At 42.5% G+C, this 13,567-nt stretch overlaps 1 protein-coding gene across 3 annotated transcripts in view; it reads right to left on the reverse strand.

Annotated features, from left to right (window-relative positions):
- The window catches only part of LDB3 (LIM domain binding 3), a 126,749-nt gene that overhangs the window by 77,061 nt on the left and 36,121 nt on the right, over positions 1-13,567 (reverse strand). For all 3 annotated transcript variants that reach the window (XM_054163885.1, XM_054163887.1, XM_054163886.1), the window contains exon 3: positions 12,374-12,525. In XM_054163885.1, coding sequence (XP_054019860.1) covers positions 12,374-12,525 — 152 coding nt within the window. The remainder of the gene's footprint in view (positions 1-12,373; positions 12,526-13,567) is intronic.

The following is a 13,567-nucleotide window of genomic DNA, read 5'->3' on the forward strand; positions in this document are numbered from 1 at the left end:
GTTAATTCTGTATTCTGTATTCAGATGGCTCTCAAAATGTTTAGAGTCACATGTCTGAGCCAAGAAAACTATCACATGTCACATCCCCCACTAATGTTCCTCTCATTTTTTCTACTACTTTAAATTTTGAATTTATACACATTGTGATTCAGTAAAGCATGCAAGCAGGTGTTTACATGCTCTGCTTTTCTTATCACTCTAAATGTAGATTTTGTAATAACTCTCCTGAGTGCTGGTACATGTAGTTGCTTACCTACTAAGTAGGGTGCCAACTGAGTAAATTGTGCAGGGCTCTCACACAGACTGTCCACATGATCACAGCTCTCAGTATTTGGTCCAATCTGTATCACAGCTATTCCAGTGACCATCACAGGGAATATCTAGTATTGTGACAGTGTTAAATTTATTTGTTTCTGATATTTAGACAATATTTTCTTGCTTTAACCTTTAAATCCTACTGACAATCATACTGGAATATTTAAACATAATGTTGTTAGAACTCATGGGAAAGGATTAAAGGACAGAGATTAATTAAAAAAAAACAAAAACCCAACAAACATTTAATACTCATTTAATTGTCATCCAATTTCAGGCTCTATTTCTATGGGAATATGGTCATATTTGCACTTGAAAAGAAAGTAAGAGTCCACAATTTCTAGTGAAATGCTATCACATGCAAATAGCACATCTTCATCAATACTTAAGGATGAGTTGTTAAACACCATGTTCTGATAATAGACAGGCATTCATATCTTTAAACCAGTCTTCTGCATCCAGTAATTCAGAGATCCTTTCTAGAGTCTTGATATGGCCTTTGCTCCCTAAACTCTTAAGTGCTACTACGTTAGTTATTGAGTCCTGAGTGTAAAAACTGTTGCTGCAGCCTCTGCAAAGGAGCAGCCATTTTGTACTGGGCATTCAGTTTCCAAGTTTAAGACTGCAGTCAGGAAAACAGGAACAACCAGGAAAAACTTAGTCAGGGGATATATTCACAATGCTGAACACACATACTAGCAAGTTGTCACTAGCATTACTTTAAAAAAAAGTAATAAAAGATTACTTTCATTTGGGCTCTAACTCCAGTATGTAAGCAGTCCATGAATGTCAGTCCAATGAATGCAATGGAATCATTCAAAGCAGGGGAAAAGAAATTACCCAAATCCACATTTTCATTTTCTGTTTGTTTTTACTAATAATCTCTTACAATGCTTTTAGGAAATCATTCTACATTCTGAGCACTACTATTTCAGACCATGCTTTCATCAATATTGTTTACACCATTTTAATTTACTCTTCAACTGGGACATATACCCTCTTCTAATTCTTTGAGCATAAATGCAGCCTGAATCTGGTTCTTATTTAAAATGTGCCCATCAGCAGATATAAAACATGCACAGAATTGGTTACTATTCACATCTTTAGACAAAAGAAAGCACTTTACAATAACCACTGAATTCATCTTGCTTGCAGTTTGCTGTCACCACATGCTTTATTTATAGTAAGCCTGAAATAAATACTGCAGGATCAGACATCTTTCTGTGCTGCACAAAAAAGGAAAGCTATTAAATATTTACCATAAGTCTCTCACAGGTTTGCCTCTGACATTTTCCCTTTCACTGAAGAAAAGGGTTATTTAGCTCATGATTTTCCAAGGTGTGGTCGTTTGAGGCTGTGCCTTTAAGAACAAACACTGCTGGAACACACTGGCTAATGTTTTTGGTACTAGAACCAAAACATTCTGATATTCTAAACGAATTTCATTGGTTGATAAACAAAAATTCAGCTTTAGATTGCGAAGCGGTTGGAAAATTTTTTCCTCAGTTCTGTTCGGTTTGGGAGTTGGGGGAGTTTGGTGTTTCAGCCTGTTCTCCCTGCCTGCTTCTTCTGCGAATTGCTGAACTTGGCCTTCAGATAAGCAAACACTAATCCTGCATGGGCTTTTGAAGCTTGCTAACAACTCTTTTCCTTAGTAACTTGCCTTTCTCTCTCTCTAACCCCTTTTTGGGGAAAAAGGGAGGTAAGGGGGGGAGAGAGGGGGTTCCAAAGAGGGGATCCCTCCCTGAGGGAGGGATTTTTGTTGTGTTATTTGTCTTTGCTGTGTATTTCTGTGTATATATTGTAAATACCTGTATATATTGTGTTATATATAACCTGCTTTCCATATATGCTTGTAAATATATAGCTTTTGCTCTTCGACTGAGTTAGCTGTGGTTTCTTACTCTGTGGAGGAGGGAGAGCTAAGCCCTCTCTCAACCTACCACATTTATTGGCTCCCCAACTCGGGGCTTGGTGACAAATTAGTTTGATTTATTGCTTGCTTGAGTCGAATGAGCAAACATGAAGGTGTTTTGGCTTTTTGAGCGTCTGCTCTTCTCGGTCTTCAGTGTATTGATCTACAAGTATTGCCTGGGTATGATTATCGATAAGATAGGTAAATATATAATGCAAAAATTATATTTGTGGTTTAAGTACAAGATTCGGCTTCTGTATGATCAGTGCCTGGAATTCTTTTATGTTAAAAAGTACAGGAATGTTACATCTAGCACACTCCCTATTGAGATAAAAGAGTTTAAGATTCCGCTCGGTGAAAGGGTAATTTTAAGTGATGGCTGGGATCCAAAGCTGATTTTCTTGATGTGTGTAGTCCTGCTGATGATGATAATTAATGTGTATTTGTTGGTAGCACTGTACCGGGAGAAAAAAGTGTCCAAGGCATGTTTTGTTATAAAACGGAGGGTTAAGAGACGAAAACGCCACCCTAGCTCTGTTTCAGGAACATCCAGTGAGGATGATAATGGAGAATCTGTGTCAGTTAAAGATAAAGCTAAAAAGTCAATCGGCAAGGCAGCTCTGAATAGCAATGGTGATGATTCTGGCAAGCAGCCAGGGGCTACAGTAGCCCCAAACATGGCGGCTCCTGTGTCCCAGGCAGCCACCATTAACGAGGCAAAGTCATTTCCTCCTTCTTCCATGGCAGGAGCGGAAGCGTCCTCCAAAGCAACTAATCTGTCTCAAAGCTTATCAGCTTCTGATAATAAGGCAGCTGGAAACCCAAACACAGCTCCAGTAAAGCAAGTAGCAGTTTTAACAACAAGGAAGGGTAAGACTAAAGCTGATTCAGGAGCTGACGGGGATGCACAGCAAGGTTCTTCTGCTGGGGAGGAAGAGAAAATCTGTCTTAAAAATATAGCTGAGTTATTGAGATCATCAGAGGATCGAGATGCATCTCTTGGTAGGACAGCAGCTAGTGGTGGTGCTTCTCAGCTTAAAGGGATCTTTGAGAGGTTGTTGGGACCACAAGTTGAGGAACAGGAGGCAGAGGAGCAAGAACAAGATGACATAACCGACTGCTCTTCACCACGTGAGGAGCTTAGAAATGTGAGAAAAGACTATCTCAGAGCAGATAAGGAGCCAGTTCTCGCTTGGCTTGGTAGATGTTATGATACAGGTGCTCCAGCTCTAATGGTTGGAGACAAGTCAGCAGCCCAGCTAGGAACTCTCTCAAAGGATAATGGAATAGATAGACATCTAGGCAAGGCTCTCGGTAAGGTTAATCTGTGGATACGCCTTCTAATGGCGGTTCTCATGAGATACCCTTCCCGAGATGATCTTCCATGGAATCCTAAGCCCTGGACTACCATAGATGAGGGAATTAAGCGTCTGAGAGAATTTGCTGTTAGAGAGATACTCTATGGTGAACATGAATCTCTGAATCCTGATGATGTTCCTGTAGGAAATGGTCTTACTAAAAAGCTCATCAAGCTTGCTCCTTCCAATTATGCAAACATTCTGGCAAGCAGAATTGTAGCAAGAAATTATGGTGGAGCTCCTCTTACGGTTGGCCAATTCACTGATCAATTGAGACAATTGGATGATAGCATGACACGTGTTTCTTTGGTTTCAGCCATTGAAACTCTGTCTGGAAAACTGGAGAATTGCATGAAAGAGCTGAAGGATGAATTTAAAAACACCATCTTCCAATTGGCACAAAGAGATGATTCCAATTCTTCCTCCAGGTGGGTACAGGTTTCATCTGTGAGGAATAGACATCCTCCAAGGAGGTCATTCCAAAACAGATCAAACCAAAAGAGACCACCAAGGCAGTCACGTAGGACTATTTGGATTACCCTGCGTGATCAGTTTGGTGAGAACATGAACAGGTGGGATGGTCAACCAACTTCTAATCTTTTCAGGAGACTGAGAGAACTGCAAAGTGGCAGAACCCGAGGTAGCAATACCAGAAGGGTAGCTGTTACTTCTACAGTTCCCCAGGACAACTCTAGTAGCTCCAACAGTGGCTCCAGTTCTAACACTGCACAGTGTGCTCGTTGCACCTGTGGACATGTTCCCCATAACTAGGGGTGCCCTGCCTCCCGCCAGGGGGAGGAGAGGGGTAATACAGATAACAGAATCTATTGGGATGTGTACATCCAGTGGCCTGGCACTTCACACTTTCAGAAGTACAGGGCCTTGGTTGACACAGGAGCTCAGTGCACCATATTGCCATCAAATTATCAGGGATCAGAGTCCATAACTATTCTGGGAGTCACTGGTGGATCTCAAGAGTTAAGTAAAGTGGAGGTGAATATAAGCTTAACTGGTAAACAATGGAAAAAGCATACAGTTGTGACCGGACCTGATGCACCTTGTATTTTGGGAATTGATTTTCTGAGAGAAGGGCGTTTCAAAGACCCTAAAGGTTACAAATGGGCTTTTGGAGTAGCTTCTGTAGAAATTGATGGACAAAAACTGAAGCTGTCTGCTAGACCTGAGCTTTCTGATGAATCTGCAGTTGTGGGACAACACAAGATTCAGGACATTAAGTTGCCGGTTGCTTCTCGGACTGTGCATCACAGACAATACAGAACCAACCGTGACTCTTTGTTGCCCATTCAGAATCTGATTCGTCAGTTGGAGAGTCAGAAAGTCATCAGCAAAACTCATTCACCTTTCAACAGTCCAGTGTGGCCTGTGCGAAAGCCGAATGGAGACTGGCGTCTGACAGTGGACTACCGAGCCCTGAATGAAGTAACTCCGCCTATGAGTGCAGCAGTACCAGACATGATGGAACTCCAGTATGAGCTGGAATCCAAAGAGGCCAAATGGTATGCTACCATAGACATTGCTAATGCCTTCTTCTCTATTCCCATAGCAGAGGAATGCAGGCCTCAGTTTGCTTTCACCTGGAGAGGAATCCAGTACACTTTCAACAGACTGCCAATGGGCTGGATCCACAGCTCCAGCATCTGTCATGCAGTAATCCATGATGCTCTGGAGGAAGGTGGTGCTCCAGAACACATCCAGTTCATCGATGATATCATCGTCTGGGGTGAAACTGCTGAGGAAGTCTTCGAGAAAGGTAACAAAATCATGGACATTCTCCTGAATGCAGGTTTTGCCATCAAGAGAGACAAAGTGAAAGGTCCTACCACAGAGATCCAGTTTCTGGGAGTGCAGTGGCAGGATGGACGCCGACACATTCCAGTGGATGTGGTAAATAGAGTCTCTACCATGGCAAATCCCACGAACAAGCAAGAAACTCTACGTTTCTTGGGGATAGTGGGATTTTGGAGACTACACATTCCTGGATACAGTCAGATTGTGAAACCTCTGTATGATGTGACTCGAAAGAGGAACAGTTTCCACTGGGGACCTGAACAGCAAGCAGCCTTTGACCAGATAAAGCAAGAAGTAGTTCAAGCAGTGGGTCTGGGACCTGTGCGAGATGGTCCAGACATTAAGAACATTTTGTACACGGCTGCAGGTGACAATGGTCCAACCTGGTGCTTGTGGCAAAAAGCTCCAGGTGAGACACGTGGACGACCTCTTGGTTTCTGGAGTCGAGGTTACAGAGGTTCAGAGGCTAATTACACTCCAACAGAGAAAGAGATTCTAGCTGCCTATGAAGGAGTGAAAGCAGCTTCTGAAGTAATTGGAACTGAGTCACAACTTCTCTTAGCTCCCAGATTGCCAGTTTTGAATTGGATGTTCAAAGGCAAAGGTTCCACACCACATCATGCCACAGATTCCACCTGGTCTAAGTGGATGGCCCTGATAACACAGAGAGCTCGAATGGGAAATCTTGAAAGACCTGGTCTGGTGGAGGTGATCTCAAGTTGGCCTGAAGATACCAACTGTGCTAAACCTCCAGAGGAGAGAGTAACTCGTGCTGAGGAAGCTCCTCCTTACAATGACCTTTCAGAGGATGAGAAGAAATATGCTTTGTTCACAGACGGTTCCTGTTGTCTCGTCGGGAACAAGCGAAGGTGGAAGTCTGCCGTGTGGAGTCCAACACGCCGAGTTGCAGAGGCGAAGGATGGAGAAGGAGAATCCAGTCAGTTTGCAGAGGTAAAAGCTGTCCAGCTAGCTCTCGACGTGGCTGAACGTGAGAGATGGCCAAAGCTTTATCTCTACACCGACTCATGGATGGTAGCCAATGCTCTATGGGGTTGGCTAAAGAACTGGAAAAAGAATGGCTGGCAGAGGAAAGGAAAACCCATCTGGGCAGCTGAACTGTGGCAAGACATTGCTGATCGAATCGAGAGAATTCCAGTGAAAGTGAGACACATTGATGCTCACATTCCCAAGAGCAAAGCTACTGAGGAACAGCAGCACAACCATCAGGCAGATCTAGCTGCAAGAGTTTCTCAAGTAGACAAGGACTCTGAACTTGATCTCGACTGGAAACACCGAGGTGAGATATTCTTAGCTCGGTGGGCTCACGATTCGTCAGGACATCAAGGCAGAGATGCAACATACCAATGGGCTCGTGACAGATCTATAGACATTTCCATGGATGCCATCACACAAGTCATCCATGACTGTGACATTTGTGCTGCTATTAAGCAGGCAAAGAGAATTAAGCCCTTGTGGTATGGTGACAGATGGTCCAAATACAGGTATGGTGAAGCTTGGCAGATTGACTACATCACTCTACCACGTTCTCGTTCTGGTAAGCAGTACGTGCTTACTATGGTAGAGGCGAACACTGGATGGCTGGAAACTTACGCAGTCCCACATGCAACTGCACGCAACACCATTCTCGGTCTGGAGAGACAGATCCTGTGGAGACACGGAACTCCAGAGAGGATTGAGTCAGACAATGGAACTCACTTCAAGAACAACCTTGTAAAGAGCTGGGCAAAAGAGCACGGTATTGAGTGGATTTTCCATATTCCTTACTATGCACCAGCTGCAGGGAAGATTGAACGCTACAACGGTTTGTTGAAGACCACTCTCAAAGCCATGGGAGGTGGATCTTTGAAAAACTGGGAGAAACATTTAGCACAAGCAACCTGGCTGGTGAACAGTAGAGGTTCAGTGAACCGAGCTGGACCTGCACATTCTGATCTGCTACAGAAAGTAGAAGGTGATAGAGTTCCTGTTGTTAGGGAAAAGAATCTGTTAGGTAAAACTGTTTGGGTATTTTCGCCCTCAGGAGAGGCTAAACCTGTCCGAGGGGTGGTTTCAGCAGAAGGTCCGGGTCACACTTATTGGGTAATGCAAGAGAATGGTGAAATTCAGTGTATTCCACAAAGAGATTTAACTTTAGCTGAGAGAGTTTAATTTCAGAATGTTGTACAGCTACAGCGCGTCCAAAGGAAAGAGTCCCTGAGGAATCTACGGTGCACGAACCCTGAGAACCCTGAGAGCCCTGAGTCAACTGAGAGTCCCTGAGTCCCTGTTTCCCTTTTTCTTCGCTTCGTCTGCGGAGAGACAAACTGTTTTCCATTTTCTTGATTTTGGATTTTCTTGGACTTCTGAATCATCTACATCTGAGTATAGCCGGAATGGACGATGAACTTAACTTACGAACTGTAAATATTGTTCTGGATTGGATGGACAGTACGAACAGCCAATGAAATTGTTTAGAAAGGGGTGGACTGTGGTCGTTTGAGGCTGTGCCTTTAAGAACAAACACTGCTGGAACACACTGGCTAATGTTTTTGGTACTAGAACCAAAACATTCTGATATTCTAAACGAATTTCATTGGTTGATAAACAAAAATTCAGCTTTAGATTGCGAAGCGGTTGGAAAATTTTTTCCTCAGTTCTGTTCGGTTTGGGAGTTGGGGGAGTTTGGTGTTTCAGCCTGTTCTCCCTGCCTGCTTCTTCTGCGAACTGCTGAACTTGGCCTTCAGATAAGCAAACACTAATCCTGCATGGGCTTTTGAAGCTTGCTAACAACTCTTTTCCTTAGTAACTTGCCTTTCTCTCTCTCTAACCCCTTTTTGGGGAAAAAGGGAGGTAAGGGGGGGAGAGAGGGGGTTCCAAAGAGGGGATCCCTCCCTGAGGGAGGGATTTTTGTTGTGTTATTTGTCTTTGCTGTGTATTTCTGTGTATATATTGTAAATACCTGTATATATTGTGTTATATATAACCTGCTTTCCATATATGCTTGTAAATATATAGCTTTTGCTCTTCGACTGAGTTAGCTGTGGTTTCTTACTCTGTGGAGGAGGGAGAGCTAAGCCCTCTCTCAACCTACCACACAAGGCAAGACAGTCAGTTGTGACTGCGGAAGCGAACGACATCATCAGTGGCGTGCCCTGGGAGGGGGAGGTTCTGTCAGTGCACACCAGGCACAGAAAGCCTGCAGCTCCCCTGCTCCTCTCCAGCAGCACAGAGTAACACCAAGGCAGGAGTCTTAGTGTTACAGGAATGTCTGTGGCCAGCAGAATGAGGTGCACTCATGTTACAGCACTTTCCAAAACTAAGCCAATATATTTGTTGAATACTTTCCAAGGCATCTGATCAGATTCCTTGAGTTAAAATCAAATGACTGTTGTGGATGCTCCAGTGAAACATGTAGACAATAATATTGCACTCAGCATTGTATTTAAACAAGGAATCTATTTCTGTGAAACAAAAATAGATTTTGCACGCATTTCATTTTTCACCTGTGAACTGAATACTGTAGGACAGTAAGCTAATGGCCTAGTTTCTGTGGAACAGCCAGCCTGGGTAAGATGAACCTTGACTAGCCCAGAATTAAAAATGCCTGGGGGCATCTGTGTAGTTCAGGTAACCAATTAGAAACTAATACTGAAAGAAATTTACTAAATTCCTGGAGGCCACAAAAAGGTTAAAAGCAAGGTCTTTTTTCACCACAACCCAGGTCGTTATAGAGTATGACCATAGCCTTCCATAGCATTGCCTAGCAGAACTAGCACAACCCTCCCTCCGCCCTAACAAGCAAGCTGTATCTAAGTAGTAAGTATCCAGTATTTCAGAATATCAGCCATGTTTACCTGAATGCTACCATGCCTCATGGAGTTCTACTGGATAATAGTGCACAGTGCCAAAAAAAGGTCTCCCTTCTCCCCTCACTGCCATTCTCTTTCCTTCAGCAAAAGAGAATTCACTTTGTAGATGTATTTTGCTTTCTAAATTGAAGGAAGCAGAGCTAATCTGTTCAGTTCCACGCCACTGGGTCACAAGTTTCTTTCTCCAGGAATGGTCCAAGTACTTTAACACCTATCTGCATCCTTTAATTTTCCAAAAGCAGCACAAGGAGGCACGCTGCAGGCTCTAGAGAACCACGCAGCTAGTCTTTGGAAACTTGCAGCCAGAAAATGTAGAGATTCACTCAAGCCAGTAACAAGACAAGTTCCGGCTATCTGATCAAACCTCTGGCATAGATGGTGAGACCTCCATCCTAATTTTGTAGTTTCATGTAACAACATAGCATGGATGAGGTGGTAAGAACAAACTTAACAGGGATTTTATAGAAGGAAGCTGCCAAATAAACTTGACATCCACAAATCCCTGAACCCAGAATACGATATTTACCTGACTGAAACATGGAGAATTCCACTCAGGCCAGCACTGCATGCTAAGTACTCACTGATGAGCTATGTTGGTGTACCCCAAACAATCCAGATTGATAGAAAAAAAACATGTTTTCATAGCCAGAGAAGCACAGACTCTCACTGTTTAGGCAGGCAAGTACAAATGGGCACTCTTGAAGCTTTTCTTCTCCTGTGTTTGCTATCTTGCAATTTGATGTTCTACACAGGTGCTGACACCAAGTACAGCTTTTCTTGATAGCCAAGTGAAAAATAACCAGTTCTCCGTTCTGAAAAGGAAACCTCGCAGAAAACTGAAGTGTAATAGTAAACGTGAGTAGCAGAAACACTGAACTGTCAAGTTACAAAGAATGCTCATGAAACCTTCATTGCCAGGATCAATAAAAGGAAAGGCCATCGCTCTTGAGGGCCAAGAGCCATTAGAGAAATAAAAAGCTCTCTGTCTCAGAGCACTTATGTCTAGATTTCATGTTCCACTGCTTCTTCCATGGCCATAGAGACTAAATGAGCAAGTTCACTTCTACTTCCAGTGCTGCAACAGCAAAACCAAGCTACGGAGTGCCTGGTACCTTGAGACATATTCTGTAGAGCCAAGTGAGTACTTCAGATAAATGTCCACAATCATAAAAATTTAGGGCTTAAGTTTTCCCATCATGACAGGCAATTTCCTAATGTATATACATGCCTTTTCCATTTGGAAGGTTTTTCAATATTTCCAAACTTTTATGTAAATTGGATAACTGAGATTAGTTAATGATCTTTATGAAAACTAGCCTAAGCACAGTAGAGGCACGCCTCACATGAGGTAGATGAAATTATTCCATCCATCTCCCTACCTCCCTGGCATTCACTGAAAGAGATAAGCCACACAATTAAAAAAAAAAAAAAAAAAAGCTCCAAAATCTTCCTTTGGGAAAATGTGGAACACTTGAAAAGCTCAAAAAATGCAGTTCAAGCTCCTTCCCAGGAAATACTTTACTCAGTATTCTCACAATGTGGCCAGCAGATTGATAGAGGTGATTCTGCCACTTTAATCTGATCTGGTAAGACCACACCTGGAGTACTGTGTCCCGCTCTGGTGCCCTCAATACAAGAAGGACATGGACCTGATGGAGAGGGTCTGGTGGAAGACACTGAAAATAACGGGGGGCTATAAAGACAAGCTGAGGAAGCTGGGGTAATTCAGCCTGGAAAAGAGAAGTCTCTGCTGAGACCTAATAGAAACCTTCCAGTACTTGAAGGGGGCCTACAAGAAGGCTGGAGAGGGACTGGACGCGATGATCTTGAAGGTCTCTTCCAACCTGGTTTATTCTATGTATCTTTGAAGTGTTCTATATGTTCCTGCAGTGATAGGACGAGGGGTAATGGTTTGAAATTAGAGAAGAATAGCTTTAGGTTGGATGTTAGGAACAAGTTCTTAACAATGAGCGTGGTGGAACACTGGAACAGGTTGCCCAAGGCATGTAGTTGAGGCCACATACTTAGAGATATTCAAAGTTTGGCTTAATGCAGGATGTTCCTGATGATTGCAGTGGGGTTGGACTAGACAACCTTTGGAGGTCCCTTCCAACATAAACTTACTGTACACATTTCCTGGAATATCCACATAAAGAGAAACTTGAGCAGTACAAAGCCATGTGGGAAATGCAGCCACACTTTTTGCTTTAGAGTACCCTGCCTCAGCTAAAGTTCTTTTTCCTTTAGGGGTTAGTCTGGTCTTAGTTCTGCTTAGCTCTGCTGCACATCCATGTATGAGATTTTCTGATATGTTCTGAGAAATCATACTTCAACATGACAACCTGGTTTTCTGTACCAACTTCTCCACAATGCAATTAAAAATATCACCTACTTTGCCTTGTATAATTATGGAACTTTAAATATTAATGCAACAGAAAATCCTTCTGTGACTTTGACTTAAGTTTCCTTGGAAGCAGTGTTAACTACAAGAAGCTGAGAGCCCTGCTATGAGAAGAGATTCTGCTTTCTCAACAGCAAAAAAACTTGTATCACATCTTTGTGTTCTACTGACCTCCTTTCCTGCACAGTGCCTACACCTCTCTTACTTTGTCAAATGCCAAGAGGACACTTTCAAACTCACAGGTACCAGACCAGTAACACAAATTTTCAGCCTGCTGTCGTTATTCACCCTGTGAAGCACAGGTTCCTCCCATACACTCATAGCACTTGATATGATAGTTGTTCCTATGAATTAGTTGTTCCATGAATTAGTTAAACAAAGCTATGTGTTGTCCATGAAAAAAACCAAACAAAAAGAGATTACTGTTGGATTTATAGTTTAACAGAAGCTTGAATAGATATAGAATTACACCAGTGTTCAACAGACTGAATTCAACACGGATACACTCAACGTATCAATCATACTGACTTCTGTAAGAACCCATGCTGATTTCTACAAGAATCAGAACAGATTTTGTCTTTCCATCCCATATCTGTGCCATGAAAATTAAAAAAATATAAAATCTAATAGAGATAATGCACTTATATCACTTAATCACAAATCTCATAGGAGGCCCTTAGGAATGCAAAGACTTGTATCAACGTACTTCTGAAGAGTGAGGCTCAAGTTGTGGCTGGCTGATTTGATCTTGTTCTGGGCCTCTAAGTGGGTCATGCTGTCAGTATTGACTCCATCAATGGCTACCACAAGGTCTCCCTGATTCATCTGTGACTGTGCTGCCTTGCTGCCAGGGGTGATCTGTGTGGGAAGAGAGAAGAAAGTCACTTCAGGAGAAGTCATTCTGTACACAAAACCCTTATAGAAAACCTTCCCAGAATTATAATGAGGAATAGATACAGCAATATTTTATGGGTGGAACAACAACATGTATGGAAATTAAACTCAAAGTTAACTTACATCTCTGCAAAGCTCCAGGACATCTACTTCTCACTAAGCCCAACATAGTGGTTCCCTCACCACATATTATCTCCTCCACAAGGGGATAATTATCAGTATTTATATTGGACTAATATAAAGAAACATTACTCAGAATCAGAAACCTAAGGAACCACTATCTACTGCATGATTTTATTGTATTTTTCCTCCTAACAGCCATTTATCCTGAATTAATTCATTATGTTGAGCAGACAGAAAGAGAATATGTATGAGGGGCCTTGGAGATGTTTTGCTTCTTTTACAGCAAGCTTTATAGGAAATCATTCTGCTTAACCTCACTCACATCCAACTACAGCTCCATTACCAAGACAGATGTCTACACACTCAAGATGACCTCACCAACCTGTTGGACCTGGCACTCCAAAGATAGCCCAGCACTTTTAGAAATAAGAAGCCACAATGTTTAAACTATAAACTCAACTACTGAGACAACAGTTCAGAAATTCCAGTCATACACTGTGGCACTGTATTTTGTTAGCTCCAGATGCTTTGTGAACTGAATCTTCTCTGAATGGACAGAATCCTGACCTCATCTATACACAGCCTTCTCAGCTTGCATCTGGATGACATTGATACAGTAGAGCTACTTACGAAACTTGACTCCTTTAGGGAACTCCCAACTAAAACAGAAGAGCCTTCACATACCATCAGCCAGACAAATTTTAGTGAGCACGTCAGAGCCGTCCTCTGCTTTCAGCACTCAGTACTCAAATGTTATGGATGTGAACTATAGGTCTGCTCTTATTTTTAGGTATTCACTTCCTTACATTCTTCACCCAAGCATAATCTAAAATACTACAACAAAGGCTGCAGTCAAACACTGTTCTTCAGCAGAGTGAACATA

Source organism: Dryobates pubescens, chromosome 8 (assembly GCF_014839835.1).
Source record: "Dryobates pubescens isolate bDryPub1 chromosome 8, bDryPub1.pri, whole genome shotgun sequence".
NCBI lineage: Eukaryota > Metazoa > Chordata > Aves > Piciformes > Picidae > Dryobates > Dryobates pubescens.